Source organism: Danaus plexippus, chromosome 11, assembly GCF_018135715.1.
Source record: "Danaus plexippus chromosome 11, MEX_DaPlex, whole genome shotgun sequence".
NCBI classification, from domain to species: Eukaryota; Metazoa; Arthropoda; class Insecta; order Lepidoptera; family Nymphalidae; genus Danaus; species Danaus plexippus.
Genome location: NC_083544.1, coordinates 8,302,561 through 8,326,201, shown reverse-complemented (window position 1 = coordinate 8,326,201; position 23,641 = coordinate 8,302,561). Strand labels below are relative to the sequence as shown.

At 34.6% G+C, this 23,641-nt stretch overlaps 1 protein-coding gene across 1 annotated transcript; it reads right to left on the bottom strand.

Moving 5' to 3' along the window:
* Window positions 1–237: 237 nt before the first annotated feature.
* Window positions 238–23,350, bottom strand: LOC116765660 (methylcytosine dioxygenase TET). The gene is made up of 10 exons (XM_061521875.1): window positions 23,113–23,350; window positions 18,662–18,679; window positions 11,276–11,431; window positions 8,991–9,060; window positions 6,289–8,898; window positions 6,000–6,139; window positions 5,682–5,910; window positions 5,321–5,599; window positions 4,987–5,215; window positions 238–4,867 (listed from the first exon to the last, which is right to left on the bottom strand). The coding sequence occupies exons 3-10, from the start codon at window positions 11,303–11,305 to the stop codon at window positions 2,632–2,634; spliced, it is 5,823 nt and encodes a 1,940-aa protein (XP_061377859.1). The 5' UTR covers window positions 11,306–11,431; window positions 18,662–18,679; window positions 23,113–23,350; the 3' UTR covers window positions 238–2,631.
* Between the last annotated feature and the right edge of the window lie 291 nt (window positions 23,351–23,641).

Below are 23,641 nucleotides of genomic sequence, written 5' to 3'. Positions count from 1 at the left end.
TTCTTTCAAACCCTAATAAAATCAGACGTTATTCATATTTAAAAAAATCCTGTTCGAATTAAAAGTATGACACAATAAAATTAAAACATAAATTTTTTTGTTTGTTAATTAAAATTCAAGATGCCAACGACATACTGATATTAAGCGAAAGTAAAGTATAACAAAACAATATTAATGTTTAAAATAAGTCCGTTCATATTGCTGTAGTCCTGGGGAGGTGTAAATAAAACATAGCAGTGCGTTTTATTAAATTATTATATTAATAAATAATGGTAGTTCTATTTACATGACACATTCTCTTGTTTTGGCAGAAGACAAAATATTATTACACAATAATGTCTGTCGTAACTAACGCAACGAACGCGTTCATTAAAACAACCCTCGATAATTCTACCATGCTTATTAAACAAAACTTTTTGGTTACTGTTAAAAAAATACTGGTCGTTTTTGGTTCGTGGCTTTCTTTTTTTTTTTAATCGACGACACAAGTTCTAAATTCAAATCGCGTTGCGCCAGTTTAACGTTGTGTCGACTCACAACACACTGAAGAAAGACACATACAAGCAGTCAAGCACACGTGAGTTAATGGTATATATCACAGGTATCTAGTGTGGCCTAAATGATTTTATAATTTCATACAAAAAATTCAATTTCCACAAGGACTTTACATCTACTAATCAGTTACAACCTCGATTGCATTCATACATAATATCAATAATCTTGTAAAAAATATTTCAAAGTGTTTTAACAAATTTTGTGCTTACTTTTAAATCTCATTACATTTAATATATATGAATGCGGATACATTAAAATAGTCCATAATCTTAAATTAAAAAGAAAACATTTTGGTATAATTTCGTGACGCACTGTGTAATCTTTCAGAATGCTGTTGATATTTTGTTATTACAAAAAAATTTTTTTTGCAATTCTGCGTTCCGTGTGTCTGTGTTTTTGATATGTCTCGTCACACAATGCATCAACACGAGCCCGACAACATTTCAACGGCAAGACAGAGGCGTAAGTAACTAAAACACGTTCATAAAATTTAGGCAATATCTGTTAAGAGTTGTATGTCAAGCGTTACCATAAGACAGACGACAAATCGCACCATTCGTTAATTAATTTCATAACCGCTCCTACAATCAACCTACATTACAACATACATAGACCCCGGTGTCTATTATTGCTTAGTTTTTATAAGTTTTGTTCTCAAAACTTTTTTTAACCTATAAATAATTTCACGTTCCAATAAATTTACCATTCAATAAATACGTACACGTAAAAAATATAAACTATATCAATAGTTTAATCTTTAAAACAAACTTTTCCTTAACATCTAATTATATATTAATAACTATTCATCAGTATGTTATCATTCATTTTCAATAATATGCCTACTTTATAATCTTTCCAAGCGCCTGAAGTTTTTTTTTTTTTGCAATACTCTATCTTATAAATTTATTAATCTTTTTTAAATGTATGAACGTATTTTTTTTCGTTATAGCTAAATCAGCAGAACAATTAATAGATGTCGACTCGATCAATAGAGGTCACATATTTTAATAGTTCAAAAATTATTTCAACCTTACAATAGTACGTCTCAGACACAGGCACTCAAGTAGAAATTAAAGAAGGCTCATGAAATTTATAAAACAACTGCCAATAATATAATGTCAAGACATAAAGCAAATGCATATATTAAATATTAATAGCTACAATAACACTAAATTATTAGAAAGAAAATGATTTCATAATGGTTCACGTAATAAATAAGTTAAATATTCTAAAAGTTAAAAATACACACCTCTTAACCTAATATAAAAGCACTCGTCATGTCCGTGGCTGCGGTGCGTGAAACACCGAGCCCACTACGTCACGACAACATGCGTACTAAAATAAACAAAAAATATATAGGCAGAGGAATGATGTTTAAATTATTAAAATATAAGCTACCTAGAGACAGACAAAGGTACAACTTGTGTATACATACAATGCGAACGTGTCCGTCCTGCTTCCATGATTGTTGTCTTTTGTACTTTCGCTCTGAATAATGAATATAAAGATAAATCGTAGTTAGTATCTTATGAGATCATTGCATCGCATATAAAGTAATCTATGCGCTTAATTAGAAAAAAAATATGTAAAACATGGAGACAAACGTACGCTAATGTCATTTAAAATACAGCTTGTAAAAAATATATAAACTTATTCGAAAGTTTCGAGTTGACGGTAGAACTAAAGACGATAACATTATACAAATAATTCTACAGTTACTGTCTAACAAATACCATCGATACTAACATTGTAACGTAAGACTAGCAGAAATGCGATTAACACTATTAAAATATAAACTTAAATTATATCTTTGATTAAAAACTCACTCGGTTTACATTGAAAAATATATGTTAATACGGTACTCAATTCCAATGGAAATACAGTGAGGAAAGTCACCGAATATTGGACCAGGCTAAAGATATCGAACTTAATAGTTACACATCCAGGAACTAAAACAACTTTGGAAAGCACGTAATTCGAGAAGACTTAGATCGAAGGCCTCGGAAACCCTTAAAGCACGAGGAAGGGAGTTCACTGTCTTTTGGAAGCTGGATGGGCCGCCGGGCCCGGCTTGTGTCAGGTGCCGGATTCCTGGTAGGGTCCCGTCACAGTACACGGGTGCATCGGGAACAACGTGGTCCACGACATGGTGGTCTGCGTGTCCGTCCTCAACATAATCTGGCGACTCCTCCTGGCCGCGTTGGTCGCCTCCACGAGAGCCGCCAAAGAGCTATATCCTCCTGGTATCGCGTTCTCGTTGCTTTTCCATTTCTCGGCTGGTGTCTGTCTCTGCTCGAGGCCGGGTGTGGAGGCCGGTGACGCGGTGTTCGAGTTGGCTCCCGGGGTTCCCGGTGTCGACGGGCTTAAGCCTAACTTTTTCAATCTCATTTTTTCTTCCCACTCTTCAAGGCCATGTTTTGGACGATTCAGATTCCTATGTTGGTAAAAGACGAGTGATATTCTCGTTGGATTCACTCTGTTCGGGCTCTTCACCGCGGTGGTGGAGTGCATCTCATGTTTCGCACATTCAAACAATACACTCCCGTGCCCTAAAGCGATAGCAACTCCTCCCATTTGACTATCTTTAAAACACTCCAGATTGTCGTTAATTCCAGTAACTTCACCGATCGGTTCTGCTTTTGGTGGTTCCGGCGGATATGGAATAGAAAAAGGTGGCGGGTACAGGCACCAGTTGGGCGAAGACTGACACCAATTGGGATTTGGATTCTGGTAGAAATTTGCTGCAAAATTTGGATTGTACTGATATCCATATGAATTATAGCAATGGGAATTTCGTATTAATTCTTCTCTTTTGTATTTTTCTGCATTATAATAAGCTATACTATTGTAGTCGTTGTAAGAGTTTTCATACGGGTTGAAATGCCCATAGGGGTTCGGCGTAAAAGAGTAAGCGTTGGTCATCGTGGGATAGTTTCCATAACCCTGTACTGGCACTTGATTGCTGTAAGTAGTTTGGTTTATCGGTTGAAAGTTATTTCCCGTGAACTCCGGAGCGGGTTTATTCGTTGTTATATTCTGTGAGTCCTCATGATTGATGGTGTAGTTCATTTGTTGTTGCGACGTCGGCGGTAACGCGTTCATTCTATTCTCTTGGAGACTTCTGTTTTCATAACCTTGGTTGTGGTAGGATCGTTCAGATGGAGGGTACGGCTTAAGAAACGTAGAGTTTTCCATGCCATCGGAAGGATTCACATATTGCGATCGCGATGGAGGCCTCGCTTTAGGCACTCTAAACAATGCATTCTCATTTTCAGTTACTTGGTCTCTAGGTTTCGTCGGGTCCCAGCTTTTAGTGTCTGGAGATCTCCATACACTTCGTCGAACGTCTGAATTAACCGAGTCATGATTAGGGGATTTAAGTTCTTGTGAAGGCACCGGTGATTCGGGCGTTCGTTGGGTTTTTTGAGATATTTCAGATAACCTTGGTGAACTGGGCATATCAAATTCTGGTAATTTTGGTGTCAAATCTCCTAAAGCATTGAGCTTTTCGGATTCCGTATTGCTTCTGGATATATTTTCTGAATTGCTTTCACTTCGATTTGAATCAGGACTAAAATTATTAGCAGCATTTAAATTAGCCGTTGTAGAATCTGGATCTTCCTTCACAACATTGCTGAACATTTCTGAATTATCGAATTCGGGCCACTGTTGTGGAGCCGCATTCACTTGATTTATATTCTGTGGATTGCATTGGTCTCTCTTTTGTAAGTTTGGAGTAAAACTCGGCAGCTGGTTAGGATTTTGATTTTGGCAATTGTTATCTAGTACAGGAGCAACGTTGTGTGGGTTATACATAGCGTTTTGATTATGTAAACTGTAGCTTTGATCGTAAGGGTTGTACGGAGAATCCAGTACAGTGCTAGAGATCTGATTGCTCTGTAACTGAGCATCAGTGAAATTATCAATCATTGTCGCCATATCGAGTAATGCTGGATTCGCGAGGTTTGGATTCATGAGACTGGAATTGTGTACATTTGGATTCACGAAAGCGGAGTTATAGTGTGGAGTATTCGTGAAGCCAGTGTTAACTTGCAGATTCATAGCGGGCGTGCTGGCTCTCGGTGAAGCACTGCTCTGACTTCGTGGACTCGCGTTGTTTCTAATTTCATTGGGTTGCGGAGTCTTCGGCGTCGGCGTGGCACATTGTGATTTCTTTTGGTTGTTTGGACTTTGTTGTGGAGTGTTTGTTGATGTGTTGTTCGATTCAGTATTTTCATCGTCTTTCCTCTTTTTCCCATGCCGGCGACAGGGCTGCAGTGGGACGGACCTAACGCGGACCTCCATAGGATATCTGTAATTGTAAATGAAATACTTAACATTCTGATTCGGCAATGTATATATTCGGCAGTGAATAAATAGTGAAATTATGTTAAGAAAAATATTCATAAAATTTTGTACATCACCACTCACTTGTCCAAAATTTCCAAAGCCCCGCTGGCAATTTTCTCTTCTTGGCCTTCCTTAGACCCAAATTCATCTGTAGTGTCCAAAACATACAGTGGAAGGACATGTAACTGTTCGTCATTGGGTTTCGTGAGTGCTCTATGTTTGGCGAGTGTGACTACTGCTGTGCAGCCGTTGTTCATGTTATGAAGATCTCTGTGTGCATGAGCGCAAAAGTCTATACATGCCGTTACCCCTGAAACCGTAAAACTAATTAAGGTATTTTATTATATTACAAACAATATAATCTTTTATAAGTTTATTAGTTGTTGAATGTTGTTTTTTATAAAATAGTTTTTACCTGAAAACGGTCTTCCAGGCTTAAAGCCTAAACGGCAATCCGACGCTTCTTTCTCGAATTGACACTGATTCTCAAATGACTTTGGAGCAAGATTCATGTACAAGGGGCTAAGTAGGGTGGCCAGGACGTGCATGCGTTCTTCGATTTCACTCTCCTCTGTTTTGACCGAAAGTCGAAACTTACGGACAGTTTTTGAACGGGCGTATTTGCATCCATTGTAATACATGGACCAGGAGCAGCCAAAGCTGTAGGACGCGCCGCACGTCTCCGGATCGAGCCCTTAAACGATAATCAATATTTACATGAAAATCTGAAATAGATCAAACACGTCACGATACAAGAATATGCTCACAATACTTACCTTGACAAGCACAGGTTCGATTTTCATTAGTAGCGCACCGACGTGTAGTCGGCAAGCCATACCTATTCAGTTTGTGAGACAACAGCGTGTAATCTAAATCAGCTTCGGACTGCGGTATCCCTTCCCAAGCCACTAAGCAAACTACTATCCAGGAAGTGGAGCATTTGTGACCATTGCGGAACTTAACTACGGCTAGTACTTTTTCAGTATAGCTGGAACGCCGTATTATCTGAAGTAATTAATTAATTGGTCATTAATTATCGTATATTTAATATACACTCATGAAAAAACAAATGACTTGGCGATCCATACACTCACCCACTTAGCCATCGGGCAACCCTGAGCTGTTTTGCCTTCTTTTCCTGTGTAACAAACTTTTTCAATGCGCAACTCTTTACCAGATAATCCTGTTCTTGCTTCCAGATCTTTCCTTAGCTCACACAGAGACGAAGCAGCCCCTGAGAGTAAATAGTGGTTTTAGTTTAGCTTAGTTTGGGAATATGTGATTTTGTTTTTAATTTTCAAGGAATAATAGAATTATTTGTTTTCATATAAATTGAAAGTATACTAATTCAAGAGAATAAGATGAATAGAAAGTTATATTTACCTAAGTGAGTATAGTAGCTTCCAGGCTCAGGAGGATTTTTGTCAGCTGGAAAGCAATTACAGTCTGGTACTTCTGTTCTGGAATTATTTTTTAATCTTTCTAAGTTATCTAAATATTCCTTCGAGTAATTAAATTGGTTTTCTTTCGTTGTTTTTGGGAAGAGATCAGATATAGGAGTACCAGGTTTCGATGGAGTTTTCGAATTATCTGTACTGTCTGGGTCTTCTTCTAGTATTTCGTCTTTAGTTTGCAGACCTGCACAAGCTCCATCCCTTAGATGTTCTGGGGGAGGTTTTTTTACTGAGCCTTGTCTACAACACGCATACCCTATTTCATTTCTGAACGCATTAGGGCCTCCCTCTCCTGCGAACATATAAGGCTCACTCCGTGGGGGTCCATAGAGCAAATTCTTATATATTTTATGTCCAGGAGGTGAATGTTCGGACTTTATTTGTTCTATATAATATGGAGGTTTTAAATCAATGTCTATATTTTTTCCTGAATTGCTTCGACAGTCTACACTCCGATTAAATTTGGATTCAAAATTTTTACTGAACTTTTGAAAAGCTATATTTTCTTGCATTCTTGGAATTTGAGCGAAGTCTTCGCTTGTATTAATTTTCCTTTCGTAAGGTATATTTTGAAAGTTTTGATAGACATGTGGTTTATGATTTAAATTTTCATGTTTTATTGTAGATATTGGTGGTAATGCCATATTTTGTGTCCCATTAGGATAAGGCAAATGTTTTAGCCCTTCCATTTGCTTACCGAATGTATTTTGGTTCATCGATCGTTGTGGTTCACTTTTAATAGCTTCCTTCACATATTGATAATTGTCTGGTATTTCTAACTTAGGGACTAAAGGCGCCGCTGCTTGCCTATACTTAATATCACTGGTCTCTCTTTCATAAGTTCCTTTTTGTGTATTGATTTTTTGAGTCGTGGAGCAGGTTTGTTGGTTGATATCTGACACTGGTCCAATGAGCATCTTAGAATGAAAATCTTTGTTGTCTTGTTGACTATAACTTAAATTCTCACTACCGTACGTGTCTGCATATTTTTGTGCTTCATAAGGCGTGTTAGCATATGTACTGTATTGTCCTATTACGTTAGCGTGTGACGGTAAATTTTGTGGAGTTTTAGATACGTTCTTCGATATACTTTGTTTATAACCTTTCGGAACTTGCGTTCCCCCCTCCCATACATGGTGGCCACCACCTCCGATATCACTCAAGCCATAGGCCTGAGTATTTTGTGAATAATTACCAGTGACAGGGTAACCCTGTTCACCTATGTGGTAATTACCTCGGAGATGGTGGCTATACGATAAAAAATGACCGGTGGTATTTCTATCGTCGTTGACACCGGTTTTTCTATCATCTAATACACGAGGAGGCCCCTCTCCAGGGTCACCTTTATCTGGCGGAGTGTTTGTGCCGTCTCGTATATGACTTTGTTTATTTAAAATCATTGTTTTAAGTCGCGAATTTAAATTGACCCTGTCCGATTGTGAGAACATTTGTTGCTCTGATTCATCTTGTCTATGCTGTTGCATTTGTTGATTTTGATGGTTTTGTATTTGATTTTGCAACTGATGTTGTTGATTTTGCAATTGTTGTTGTTGGTTTTGCATATGATTCATTTGTTGTTGGTTTTGCATTTGCTGTTGATTTTGCATTTGCTGTTGATTTTGCATTTGTTGCTGGTTTTGAATTTGCTGTTGGTTTTGTATTTGTTGCTGATTTTGAAGTTGTTGTTGGTTTTGTAACTGCTGTTGCTGCTGTTGATTTTGTAACTGCTGCTGATTTTGCATTTGTTGCTGATTTTGTAATTGCTGTTGATTTTGTAATTGTTGTTGATTTTGTAGTTGTTGTTGATTTTGTAACTGCTGTTGATTCTGTAACTGTTGATTCTGAATTCTTTGGTTATGTTGCCATTGGCGTTGTTGCCAGTCATTTTGGTTCTGCGTCTGTCCATTATCCGTGTACTGCCCGCTCGCATAGCTGCCCGGATACCCATTACAATCGAGTGAAGCTCGCGGACCGTTGCTCCCCTGCAGGTATCCAGGCTCGGCGTTTCCCGAATGCTGATTATTCGACGCATTTTGTTCTTGTCTTTCTCCATCATTACTCGCTTCCCCTGTGCTGTTTTCCCCGTTGTTATAATCGTCGTTATGCTCCGAGGTGTATTCGTTGCGGTCGTAACTTTGTTGACTCACAGTATATACCGACGCAGATGATGTTGGAACAGAACTTTGATAGGATGCAGCTGAGGCGGGTCTCGAGTCGTTCCCCGTGGTGACGCATGTAGTCGGGGCCTGCTGTGCGTATTGTTGTTGATACTCTGTTGTGTAGTGTGGAGCCCGGGGAGATGGCACCGGAGTATAAGCGCCGCGGTTCGATGGCGGGCGTTGTGCTGGAACGGCTTGAACGCCAGTTTGATAATACGTGTTGTTTGTGACATCGAATGTAGTTGCAACATTTTGGACGGTGTACGTTGTGTTGGTCTGATAGTGGGGGGAAGTGGCGTACGGAGTGTGATTGCCCTGGTAGTCTAGAGTCGTCTGCCCCGTCTGCGTTGGCAGCTGCTGAATAAATTGGTTTTGCCAACCTGAAATGTAAGCAAGTGTATTGTCAATTATCACTGTTCATTAGTTTAGTTCATTATATTCATATATTATTTTGTACTAAATATTATATTACCTTGCGACGGATCCGTTTGCCACGTTGTAGGAAATCTGTTCGGGTCACCCGCGTAAAATGGCATTGGAGCCTGAAAAAAAATTAAAATTTGGTTAAATTGAAGAACACTGTCGAGCTGATATAAAATTCGCGTTACTTTACAAACTGAGAAATGTGTTTATAATATTATTCGATATTCTTATCATTCGATAGTATATCTTGAAAGAAGGTAACTTTTAGAGATTTTACTAGTTATTAGAAATAGACTTTTAAATTAGTAACCGAATGACTAGCTATCAGATTGAATGAAAAAAGGACGTTGTTAAAAACTAACGAAACTGTGACACGATGGTCACAATATACACAAAGCTGATAATACCACGAATAGCAATAGGTAAGTGTGTCAAGGTCGAGACAGGACCTCGGTCATTGTTTACCTAATTACATGATAGAGGCACAACACCAAAGCGCGAGGTCAACAAACCTTCCCGGCGCGGTCGGTAACATTCAATAACAACTAGGATCACGAATAAATATGTTTCTAAACAAATATATAAAAACAAGGAAGCGTCTTTGTAATACTTTAAATAATAACTCGCGTTTATTTTATTTATTTTTTTTCTTATTGTTACGTTTCGATTAATACTCAGTTATTGTTTTTGAGTGACGACGCCAAAGGCATGTATTAAATTTGATGTTGAAGTTTATTTGTGTGTCTGTTTGTGCCATCATAGCTATCAAACGGATCAACCAATTTTATTGCAGTTTTTTCATTTGAAAGCCAGTTTTTATGAGCTGGTTCTTAACAATATTTGGTTAATACCGTTCCAGCATGGTAGAAAAGTATCAGTTCTTTTCTAAAATGATGTAAGGCAATTTCTCGTATTACTCGTCGATTAAGTGCACACGCCATAATTATTAAATAACAATCCGTAAGCGAGTTTATGAAGATTAAATAAAAAATTGTTTTAATTGGATCATTCCCTGAATAGGAGGAAATGTTTTTTAATTAGGAAACACATTCAACAAGAACATCTACTTTCAAAGAAATGACATTACTTGTAGGTATTCTTAATATTTATGTCGAATATCAACAAATACTTTATAGATCCGATTAGAATAAAGAAAGAAACGAACTTCCTCACTTTATTTATACACAGTCCGTTAAGTTATATCCAGATATTTTTCAAAGAACTAACTTAACAGATGTTTACGTAAGAAGAGTTTAATTTTCTTTTAAAAGTGTTATTCTCATTTGAAGGAAACTTTTCCTTATGAAATATTATATAAAGCTCTCTTTTATTCCTGGAAATATATTCAGAGTCATGATTGATTTAAGTTATTAAAAATCTTCTTCTTAATAAACTAAAAACTATAATAATGAAACAAAACGTGTCGCCATTAGATTATTATGAGAATTATTATACTTCAGAGTTGTTGAACTGTATTTGAAGTAAATCCTTTTTATTTGAAACTTATTCATCAATAAGTTTAAAGTTATGTATTAAAAAAAAATCAATGTATGGTGCAAATAATATCGAATATAACATTGACAAGGTAAAGGTAGTTTGGGATATATCAATGTATCGTCTTAATTATACTTACTATGACAATTTCATAGAAGTCATGAAAATTTAATTATTATATAAAAATATTATTATCTTTCAATTTGTAATAGATTTGATAATGAATTTTTGTTATATGCAATAATTTATTAAAATCTCATTTGAGGTCGTACATTAAAATAAATTCTGCAAAGCCTCAAACACAATTAAGAAGCACAAACTTGATTTTCATTTTGTGAACCGGCTTCAACAATGTTTTATTTCGTACAACATAATAGGGTAAAGATAAACAAATTAGGAAAGCTCTTTGAAAGGCATGAGAATGTTTTATTTACGAGGAGAGTTTGCGGTCAGACTTATATTCAAATACACTATACATAGTGTACGTGTTTGACAATTTAAATTTTATTTACACTATTATTATGTCGCAAAATCCTTTGGCGTTTCGATAAATGAATTATAAAAATCCCGAGAGTTAAGTGAGAAATATCTGTCAGTTTATGTACCTATTATTAGAAATCGAGAAATAATTGTCAGTACTCTCAGTCCACGACCTCGTCTTCGGTATTGTGTTCAGAGGGAAATGTATAGTGAATAATAAAGACGAAATATTTTACGTGGAAGAACAGTCACCATCCACAAATCAACACAGCCTCAGGATCTTTCACATTTTTCATATTCGTATCATAGCTGTTGTGTAAATTATAATGTATTATGTGGTGGTATTTCCATGACACTCACCATGGGCTGGCTAGGATGGTCTTGCTTCATAGCGGGCGTGGTGGCTGGTGCAGGGCTGGGGGCGGCCGGGGCGGGCCCGGGGGAAGCGGACGAGGGCACACCGGGGCTCAGTCCCGCAGGAACTACCGCTCCTAGAGGCTTGCGACCACGGTAGCTCTGGAATAAGTCTCCACTTATCAGATAACAATTACGACATTTATGTTGTCGCCCGTCCGTCTTGGAATACATAGAATAGGATATACGATGCATCATAGATAACATGACAATAAATATAGATTTGAGTTAATATGACTTAGCGTGAAGGTTCAGTTTTTTTTGTAACCTTCAGTCATGAATTTAATATTTAATTAAAAGTTTAAATTGTGTTACGAAAGTCGAAATATCATTTCAAAGAATTAATAATGATTAAAATCTCGATAAATTACGTATCATTCTGTTGATTGAATACGTGTTTAGAAATACAAGTTATGATAGAATAATTTCTACGTTTAACGGTTTACAACTACAACTACAACTACAGTCTTGACCAGCCAATGTTTTAGAACCATACACGATCGCTGCGTAATTTCAAATTGAAATAGAAAATTGGTTATTACGAGTTGTTCGTCATTATTTTGTATTACGCTGTATAATAACACTCATTCGGGATCATTAACTTTATTACGATGTTTACTAAGCATACACGGAGGGTTTCAGCCTTCAGGAGGTTGGATACACTTGGAATGCAACAAATCACTTGTATTTGTTAAAATAAATAAAAGCTTCAAGCGCCGTTGTTTTTGTTTCAAACGTTCCATTGTTGTATGAAATTAAATTTAACGCGAATTAAGTTTTACAAAACAAGATGAACGCCTTAATGACGGTCGGGCGAGTGTTCATTATGTTAATCCTGTATTGAAAACAAATTGAATTAAAATGTACGGATGTCTGTCGGTGCACGTCACTGTAAAACCTAAACGACCTGGCGTCAGGCAACATGAGATATAATACGTGATTCGTTTCTTATTCTTAGGATTTTCACCCAAAAAACTATCATATTACACAAAAGTAATTCATTTATTTTTTGTGTACGATTAACAGATACAAACTCTGGCTTTTAAATTGAAATACAATAGTGATATAAAAAAAATAAACTGTTAGTGGATAGAGGATTGAGAACTAAATATATTCACTCGTTCCATCGGTCTGCGCGCCATCAGCTGCGGGTTTCGATATTTGCCGCTACACTGACTTCGTTTACCTCCTCTTATCCCATCGCATCGGATTCCGTTACAGACGCCGTCTTTGTAATAATGCAATTTAAATCCACTTAACAATACAAATATTAGAATTTCATATAAATGCTTTTACTATTATTAAGTCTCGAATGTTTTATATGGGATGTAAAAAATTATTCTTTGTTGTTTATTTTCGCTAGATACCCTACACCTATAAACCTTTTTCAAAAAACCTTGACGCTCATACCAGCTTATATAAAAATAATAGTGTTTGATTGATATTGATTTTATTTAAAAAAAGAAAAATATATATAACCAGGAAAACGAAGGTCAAAAGACTTGTATCTATTTTTATAATGGCATATAACTATTTATAAATTTTATACCGTTAAAGGTACATGCATCTCAAAACAATAACTCTGAATTTAGGCCTTCGGTTCAAAAGCCGTCTATTAGAAGCAAACAAAGCCTCATTGTTGAACCACAACTTGGCCTGTAAACTTTGCTTGTATAACTTTGGTTAGCTCTCGTTTTAATTATAACTAAGACGATGATTAAATTGATAAATATAAGGCCGGTTAAAATCTTTGAACGCTTTTAAATAGAGTAGTCTATACTCTAAAGCGTCGCAGGCAATACCAAGCTGTTAACAGAGCGTTTTTCGTATTCAGACGCATTTCCTCTCAAATCTAATATCAGTTTATTTTAAGTTATTAAATCTCTTAACAGTTTTATAATATACCATTAATTATAACATGGTAATGTACAGATGTTATCTCAACAGTAGGAAGGTTTGTTGTACTGTGATGTTTTGCCAGCAGTCTTTTACTGACATATCGTTGTGTTTACGTATTAATATATCGGCTTTGCTTATTTTTATAACTATCTGAGGTTCAGGTACAGCATCATTTACTTTTTAATAACGGTGAAGTTGATATTAACAAGGAGTCAAAGATGTGAAAATAATATTTGAAAAAAGAATCAACAGCAAACTTATCAATTTGTTTAACAATTATAACTTGTTATTAAAAGACTCGACTTTAAGATATGATAAAATCCTTAACATAACAAGTCGTATATTTATCAATCAAGGTGGAATTCAATTGAAAAAGACACGCCCGTCCCAATTAGATACTGCTATCGGAGGTTGTGGTTTCCGAAAAAAGACACAATTAAGCAACCTCTTGAAATAAGACGCGATGAATTTTAAGTAATAAACGTCTTCATAGTGAACACGCTCGTCTTCAGATATGACTGGGGATATATGAGTCAGGTGTGGCTTTTTATTTGAATATGTTATGAAAACTTTGAATTGTATGGTAATGTTTGAATCAGTAGTAAAGTAAAGCGCTAATCTACGCGGGCCATCTTCGATAACACAGGACAAAAAGCCCGAAACGGCAAATGTATGTAAATATGCCGGCAGAGAAAGGCCATATTTTAGGCAAAGTACGCCGCGGGCAATAAACTGGGCTCATTACAAAAATATTATTCAGAAAATGCTTTTAAAGAGGTTTTATAGGTATTGTATTTTTTAATTCATTGTCCTTTGAGTATTTTTTTTAGATATTTTTTATATATATTAAAAGTGTAATACATCGGCTTGCTAACCATAAAGATAAATTAGAATATATTTGAATATCAAAAAACACAAGCAAAGTCTGGTGAATTTCTCATTATAGGGACAAAATACTCCCATGGGCTTTATGTTTATATACTAAAAGGCTGTTAGGGATTCTTCGCTTTGTTATGACAAGTTGCTTCTACTTGGAACGCCAGCATACTATTCTTTGCTAATTAGCGACTGTATATCAATTAGGGAGTTACTTTAATATGTAGAGATGTCATTTCATTTAGCACATTCGAGGTTAATTAAATCTATTTAACGAGTTTGTGCTCCGCAAATGGGTATACAATGTTAAATGAGTTAGTAGTCATTTTCAGTCGACCGACTCCTTCGATATTTGAATGTCCCGCAGAATTGTTTAATTATTATTAATGATCATGACTGCATTACTCTTCAATGTAGCTTTTATCCTTTCTTTTGACAACAATAAATTCCCGCCTTTTTTACAATATCATCTCTTGTAAAATTTTCTCAAATTTTCATTCTAATAAAACTTTTATTGGTGTGATTAAATTTTTAATTTAAGATATTTCGAAAGTCATAGTTTATGCAGCCGACGTTGTGCAATATGTCCGTACAACGCCAAACTATTGTGCGATCATTTCTCTGTCACTGTCACAACTGTCAAACTGTTTCTATTAGAATCTTAATTTGAACAATTTATGCTGGTATTTGCATCTACTATGCAACCTCTTTTCATATATGATATTTTTAAATACGTGACTCAAATTTAAGATTTGGATCATTTTCTTAAATGTAATATCATAACCGTGTTAGAAATCATTTCAGGGTCCTCCCGTCAGTTTATCAAACCATTTCATTTCATACAAAACAAACATCTAAATATATTGACAGTTTTCTTGATTTTTTTTATATCTAAGAATTTCTTACAAATTGTTATAGAAAAAATAAAAAATAATTAAGTTGTCATGTTTAAGCGTGTTCTGGAAAAATAGAGTTTAATCTTTGTATGTATCTATACCATAGACATAATAAATAATTATTCATATTTTTATGTCTCATTTAAGAAAATGTATAGAATTAATATATTAAGTATAGTAAGTAGAATTGGAAAAGATTTTTTTACTATATACGGACATTAATAAAACAGTATGACTGTTATATATAAATGTTTAACTGGTGCTATGTTCGGTCGATTTGGTTTTATTTAATGTTAGGCCAATGTTTCTGTTATATATCAACATTATCCATACTTCAATCGTATGATTTTTCAATTATCGGGACACTAAAAATCGATCAAATAGGATCTCAGTTGACTCAACCAATGATATGAAGCTCTGGATGGAAAAGCCAGGAGCTCGAATGAGTAATATATCGCAGGAGGGAAACGAAAAAGATGCGATCGGTTTAACATACCTAGTGAATATAAAATTTATATGATATTTGAAGATCAATCGAGAATTAAATTGTCTTATTGATTATTATTCACTCATTACATTTCCGATCAGTCGAGTGTCTATGTCTATCTATTTGAAAATATAGACATTTTTTGTAAAACGTTCATATATTCTCGGAAACCATGAAAGTGACTTATCGCCAATAACTATGATACAGAATGTAGGTTACATCGTACGCTTGAAGGTGCACCGATGGCATTTACAAATTGTAACCCTGCGTGTTAAATAATAGAGTACATAATCGTTGTTCTAGTGCTGTGAGGTACGTGACTAGCTGTACGAGCTGGAACACGTGTTAGACCACGTTGGGCGATATTTATTCCTGTCTGAGGCGGGAGCGCCTGTACAATGTTCAATATTTTAATTCTACAGAACAAATTCATTTTTAATCCAACAACAATAGAGGCGATATTTCTATACATTTTTAAAGATTTTTGGCTCACCGTACCTCTCATACATTTTATACGACGTGAATTACGAATGTCTTTATTACATGTCTTATAGCTTGTAAGTGAATTATTTATTTATATTGAATATTATATAAAATATAACGAATAGTGCGTGTGAGTTGAAACCATTGTCATCATGAACGGTTCTGAGATGATGCTATCTCGATCTGATAACGTATAATGAAGCGAGACAGAATAACAAAAGATAAACCAAAAAGTTTTCCACTTACGAGTCTGGGAACACTCGCCCAGACGCCAGTCACAATACAAGATCTACATCGATATTTTACACGACAAATGACGGACATCTTGAATAACCTTTCAATTTTAACCTCAAAAATTTAACTATAACTTAAATTAACTAATAGAACGCATACTATTTTAAGTATTTTATTACTATTAGAGTGTTTCTAAGTTGCATTCGTGTTTAGTCTTACGTCGAATAACCGAAGCCTCCCTTATATTATCCAGGTACACTGAATATAGTTTTGAAAAATAGAAATGCGTTCGTTAAGATTATTATCTATTGAGTATTAAAGATTCTGTTGTATCAAATGTCGTCGGCCTCTTTATTTCTTGAAGTGTCACAAATGTTGTTATTATTTTTGTATTGTATCTTATGTTAATGCCACATCAAGGTCGCCTCATTGTTGTCTCGTTGACTTCTCAACCTTCCTGGTCTAAGCTATAATCATATTGAATTGAATATATCCGCTGTAGACGCCGTACTCACATTTTTCGTTTATAACGATTTACTATATATTAGTTATAGATTATTTAATATGATTAAACTACTACAATATAATACAAGAGTAACTAAATCTTTAATAATATCAAAATTATGGAACATATAATTAAAATAATATATGTATACATATATATAAAACAACGTTAAAATGTATAATAGGTCGTTAAATCCAAAATGGCGTCCCGTGTAAAGGGTCTCCGATGTTTATTTGAAACGTCATAATGTTGTTTGGTTATACTAAATGTTATTTAAACTATACAATACAATAGCTAATGTTTATCGATTATTATTTGATAACAGTGTGTTAATTCGCTGGTTATTTCTAAAACATCCGTATCGTATATCCAAACATTCGCTTCATGGGCATTGAGTCATGTGTTATCATTAAAGGTAAGTAATACCTGTATAATGTATAATTTATAAATGTATATGTATATATATATATATGTACGTATCTGGTCTGTACAATTCATCCTATATAAAGATGAGGCGCAAACAAAAAATATGTTGAGTTAAACTTCTCGTTTTATTACATCGGAGTAAAATCAAGTTAATAAATCAAAGCAAATCGCCCGCGATCTTAGAAGGTCAAATCAAAATGTCGCTTCCGAAATAAAGCAATATATTATAATATATTTTTATTTTATAATAGTTATTAGAACACTTCATGTTATTAGCAAACTTTGAAAATTCAGAGTTGCATTAATTGTAAATTACACTTGCTATAAATTGGCCTTCTGCTTCAAAGCTCCGGGCGACACCGAGTATCGAACAACGAGAAACAGAATTGAACTCTCCATGTTTAGTTTCATACAACACCAACATTATGATAATAAAATAGAACAGATAATAAAACTAGGAAGTTTGTAATTTATAATAACGAAAGAATAATTTAATACTTTTTACGAACGGCCCAAAGACTTCAAGAGGAGGACGGAAGAAGTGACGTCACCGACTCGCGCGCAACAAGAATGGCAACCTCGCTCGAATGTTTTGTAAATAGAACGATTGTGAGGCCGAGGGAGACGGACGATGTTCGGGATAACACACAAAAATGAACTTTAATATTTAACTATTAGAGAAGCTTATGGCATCCACTATACAATACGGGCTACGTGCTGTTAGTGCGGTGCTCCATGGCAACGAGAACAGTTTAAATATATATATTTTTTTATCGGTTATTATTCATTCGATATTACGGTTTATGGAGCTCAGATTAATTAATAAATTAACACATGCATGAAATCGTGTTAGTTAAAAATTAATTAAACTTCCTTTATTTCAATTTTATCGAGATGATAGTAGATATTAGATTGTGCAATTTTATTCTCTATAAAAGCTTTAATCAAATATCCAAATTATTTATTTCAAGGCACTCGTATCCGAACATAATAAACATACTAATTAAAACAAGTTATATATTCTGGAGCAGAATTTAATCAGAATGTTTCCGCAATAAGAGAATCCGCTTAAATATAAAGCAATTTTCATCTAATATTCCATCTCAATGTATGGATATAGTACAAAATAATAAATAAATAAGTAGGAGGGGGGTGTTTCGGACGGGGTCGTCGACCCATCGACCGTCAACCCCTCCCCTCATATCGAACCTTCACGGATGTGTCTTAGTCATTTTATAGAAAAGTAGGCTGTATGTGAATGTGCGTTCGATTGAGAATTATTAAAAAAATAATTAACAACTTTTTCATATCAATGATAGAACCAACGATTGTTATGTTCTATAGACAATATCTTATATACTACATAGAAACAAAAACAATTAGCGAAACGAAAAGTTAGTAGATAATGAATATTGAAAGAAAATAAAGAGAGAAAGAGTGGCGAAGATAGAATTAACAGATAAATTAATATGCAACAAAAAAATGTGCTAAGCATAGGACTAAAGCACGTGCGCTACAATATTTACCTTGATGTCTTGTAAGACCTGCAAACAATTAGATACACATTAGTATTTAGTCTGCCAAAGTGATATTTTATATTTATAATCTGTAGAAATGGTTTATATAGTCTGCAAGAAGGTAGTATAGGAATATATTTACGACCGGGTGAATGACGACTTGAGAAAAATTCATTCAGTTTCAATAAAAGTAATGTAAATCAGGTGTATATATGAATCTATTAATAATATTATCACAAAACCCTTACAGGTATTAGGAGGTATTCTATACCGAAAAGCCATTTATAAGTTGAATCTGATACGAAGTTACAAATAGATCGACGATCTCCCGCGGCTAAGACGAGACGCCTTACAAATAGGGTAGGTCAGTTTTGTTTACCGATCTACTATAACAAGACGATCAAATTATTTACGATAATAATAACACTTATATCTATCGGAAAACATTATGTATTAAAAGTTATTTGAATGGCTTTTCTGTGAATATATTTTTGAACCGTGTTGTATTATATATATTTATAACCGGATTCTACAAGCTATCTCCACAAGGTTATCACGTCTAGTTGAATAGATAACAGCGGAGTTGTGACAGTTGTAACCGGGTGGAGTTTTATCCGGTTTGTAAGCATTTATCTCTGGTTATGAAGAGGCGTTCGTTGAACGAGCGCGCTCATTAAACACGGCCGGGTACTAGACCGGGTATAATCCGATCGTCTAACAGACTATGAGATCATCGGATACAATAATATTATATAATACATCGATTGTAACCGATTTGTTATGATCCCTACTAATGTTTTGTCTCCTTCATACTATTTTATACATGGTACTATCATTGTTTATTTAACTGTAATGTCCCATTCAGAACTTAATCTCATATTATCTTTAATGTAACTAGACATGTTACCGCTCTTAAAGTCCGTTCGATATATTGAAATAAAATCGGAGTAATACAGTGAGGTCGCAATAAAAGCGAGCAGACTCCATTGTAACCTATATCCTGTCCCCAGCGATTTTACAAAATCGAGGTAAACATCCCGCGATCGTCACGCACAAGTTCAAGGTCGGGATCACACCACTCCCGGGACCCGGGGGCTGAACAGATGAATGGAACCGCTCAGGGTTGTTGGTAAACAAACCTTAAATCCAACAGTACTCAATGAATCCGTACAACCTACACCATCTTATAAATACTAACTTATAAACTTCAACTTTAATACTTCATTATTTTATTTACATGCATATTATCAAAACATTGCTAATTTTATACTTGAATTAATATTACATAGGATATATATATTATGTAAATATTGCCGCGGGCTGGACTCGAACTTGCTACCTGAATGTGTCATTCCAACCACTTTCCATACTTCGCACATTGATTTTTGATTTCAGCTTACATAAACGAAATTATATTTTATATATGTATTTAATTTTAATTCAAAGTATAATTTTTGATTGCATTAACATCTGTTGAGTGTTATAATGAAATGCGTTTTGTTTATAGTGATTTTCGTTCCTACCAACGATTGTTGTAATTAATGATTGCTAAATGATACTAATATTTTTGGATCCGTACGCGTATCTAATTATTTTTAATAACCACATACTCCCGACATCTCTTCAGCCCGTGATCGCGGTTGCTGCAAAGTAACCGAAACGTCACGTCGGGGCGAAAAATACTCGAAAAAGTGTTAGATCTCATGATTGTTCTAGCTTCTAGTAATGAATCATTACTAAATTTTTCGCTAGTTTTTAATACATTTATAATATGAAAGATACAAAGCAGTGGGCATTGAGTTGTTGTAATTTCAGTTTATAGTGAGGTAGATGGCGTCGCGGCGCCTAGCGCTACCGGGGGATAAAACGATGTTACTATAAAGAAAATTGTATTAAAATTGGCGGGAATGTACATATTTTAATAAATTAGCAATAACACATACACAGTTCTCTCACTACTATGAGATTTTTTGTTTTGGTAGAACTCTACCAAAATAGAAAATTCGCTAAGCTGTATATATAAAAAAAGTCTAGCAGAATGTTTTTGATAGTTACAAAACATTAGTAACGTCTTCATTATTATATTCAATATTATTATGTTATATTAATAATATTAAAGTAATTTATTAAAATATGAAATCTTGTTGTATCAAAATCGGTTCATACGTGGTACATTTCAACGTGGTACATGTAAGTATTAACATCAACGTGAATTATCATAAGACCTAACATAAGATCTATCACAAGATATTATATAATTTTCACCGTTATATTATAAATACGATATTAATTATACAATCCAGGAGGTATCACTCTACCTCTGTGATGCTAATAACGTCTTCTGAACGAAGCTGGCGAAATTCCTCAAAGACATTCAACATTATCATGTCTTGAGAAATGTTAATCATACAATAACCATACATTTATTATTAAAAGCATACTTTCAATTGAAATAACTTATTATGCGAGAAAGCAGAGAAGATAATTTCAAATAATTTAATGGAAAATCTCTGTATTAAAACCTCTTTGAACTGACCTACGTGGTAATTAATGTATAGCATAGAATAAGCTTTATATGTAAGAATGTTGTAATTTTAATACATCTGTATGTAGTGTGAGGGTAATCGCTGATACGAGTCGTGAAGTCAATTACAGTACACGTTGTAATGCGGAGAATTCAAATGTACGTACTCTAAAAGGCTCATGCAGGAATAATGGATAGCTGGCGGAATTACCTTGTTTTACGGACGTACTATTAATTATTTAACAGACAGACATTTCACATCATTATTGATGTTTTTAACTTTTTGTTTATTCTGTTATATTCAGTTCAGCTTAGTTATAATATAGATATATATATTTTTCAGCCGTCTAGACGCGGAGACCAGACTTCAATAATGCACTTAACTTGCACCCCGTCCCACAAGTTAAATGAGCAAAGTCAGAAAGTAAAATTGAAATATTTATTAACTATTTGAGATAAGAATTCAATTTGAATTAATAATTATAGTTATGAGATCACAGATAGTTCTCGGATGAACAAATCGTGTCAAAAGTGAGTTCGTTAAACAATTTAATGCATAGTAGCCTTACTAGGCTGTTTATTTAAGGCTGATGTAAACAAGTCACACGTGGCCAGTGTGATATACACCCGTGTATATTCCAATTATCCCGTCTGGTCTGATATTGATTTTTAAGTTTTTTTCGCGGCCGTCAGTCGAGTCTCGTTTATTTAAAAATATCCCCGCATATTAAAACACAGTCCTTTGATGTTACGTACTAATTGATACTCTGTGCGTTTGCTTTCGGACGATTCATTTCACGTATTATGTATAAATTTTTGTTAGTTATAACATACAGGTTGAAATCTACACGAAAAATATACAAGAATGATGATGATGAAAATTATTATAGTTGTAGTATATATATTTAAATGATTAAGTAATATGTTCGTTCAGTGCGGGTGCGTGGCGAGTACCGAGCACGTGTTTTTATTTACACTATCACCGTACGATCGCTCTCAATGAATCGAGGCCACAAACTGACCTATATTTTTATTCGCCACGTATTGTACGTGTCGTGTCTATGTCAAGTGGGATTTAATTGTCAAAAATAATGCACGGCCAACGTGGGCCATGCTGGGCGAAGATGGCCATATTGATGGTGAGTACTTATACGAAGGAGGTTGGATTGAAAGAAATGGAATTCGATTTAAATTCATTATGAATTAAAGTTAGAGTGTGCTGTGGTGACGGTCGAGTTGAACGGGTTCGAGATAACTTATCTGTTCCCAAATTTATTTAGTGGACAATGTCAATAGATAAGATGTGTCTATGAGTTTATCTAACAGTCGATAATTATACAAGTGAAATATTTTATCTCTAAATTATTATCATTATTAAAAACGTGCTCTCATTTTTTTATTGAAAGAATTATATTTAATAAGCTGTATGATTAATGTAGGAAATTAAAGCAAATTATCATAAGTTTTTAAAATAAATTTTTGTGTAGTTTTTTTTTTCATTAGGATGTGTATTAAATCTTTATATTTTTCATTGAATTAATTAAGTACCTATATAAGTACATTTTTTAAATAAGTGCACATTTTTTTAATTTTATATATATATATTGCATGAGATAATTTTGGAAATTTTATATAATATTGATATAAAAATCCAACATTATATTTTACTTACTAAGTCACTCTTTATTTTATTTGAGTAATAAATATTGAGAAAATGGAATTTAATATTAATGTTGAAATATATAACAGGTAAGGAATTAAGTTTAATAATACTTTCTTAGTATATAGAAAGATAGTAAAGCGTCAACTATCTATCAGAAATGCATCTCCTACGGCAACGCTCTACCTAGAGTCCCGTGCGGTTACGACAATTAATTTGTAATAACACAATTTTTTTAAAACATAATTAATATTCCACTAAATTTATTAAACTTACAAAATATAAGTTTTTAGGACACACCTCGAAGCACTGGCAGCAAACAAATATACAAATGCCGAGATCTTAAGAGAATAATTAATAAAAAAAATTAAATTATAGTTTCAAAAAGTTTTTATATAAACATAAAAATCGCGCACCGGGCGGAAACACATAAGTCACAACACACGCGTTCCAAATTTAAAAATCGGCGGGATGTTGCATGGAGTTACATAAGCGGTCTGCGGGCCGGCGGCCTAGCACGTGACTGGTGCCGGTGTGACGGACCGCGCGCGCTGTGTGTGTCCCCCCCACCCCCACCTACCCCGCCGTCGCCCGCCGGCCGACCCGCGAACTCCTCCCGCCCGCACCCCGCGCATCCCCTCGGCCTCCTCAGGCCGCGCGCTCCCCTTTATAAACAAATTACGATGAGATACGATGCTTTTAATAGCCTTGTGTTATTACTTTCTTTTTTTATGTTTTTTTTTTAATTTTTAATATCAAAATTCCACGTTAATTATGTATACTGAACAAAAATTTTCAAGCTCTA

What these genes read in the sequence shown, in the direction of transcription:
- LOC116765660 (XM_061521875.1), bottom strand. Translation starts at nt 11,305, where the DNA reads ATGAAGCAAGACCATCCTAGCCAGCCCATG. An exon ending in AAGCTACTATACTCACTTAG is followed by an intron (nt 6,140 to 6,288) that starts GTAAATATAACT and finishes ATTTACTCTCAG; the next exon opens with GGGCTGCTTCGTCTCTGTGT. An exon ending in GCCTGGAAGACCGTTTTCAG is followed by an intron (nt 5,216 to 5,320) that starts GTAAAAACTATT and finishes TTACGGTTTCAG; the next exon opens with GGGTAACGGCATGTATAGAC.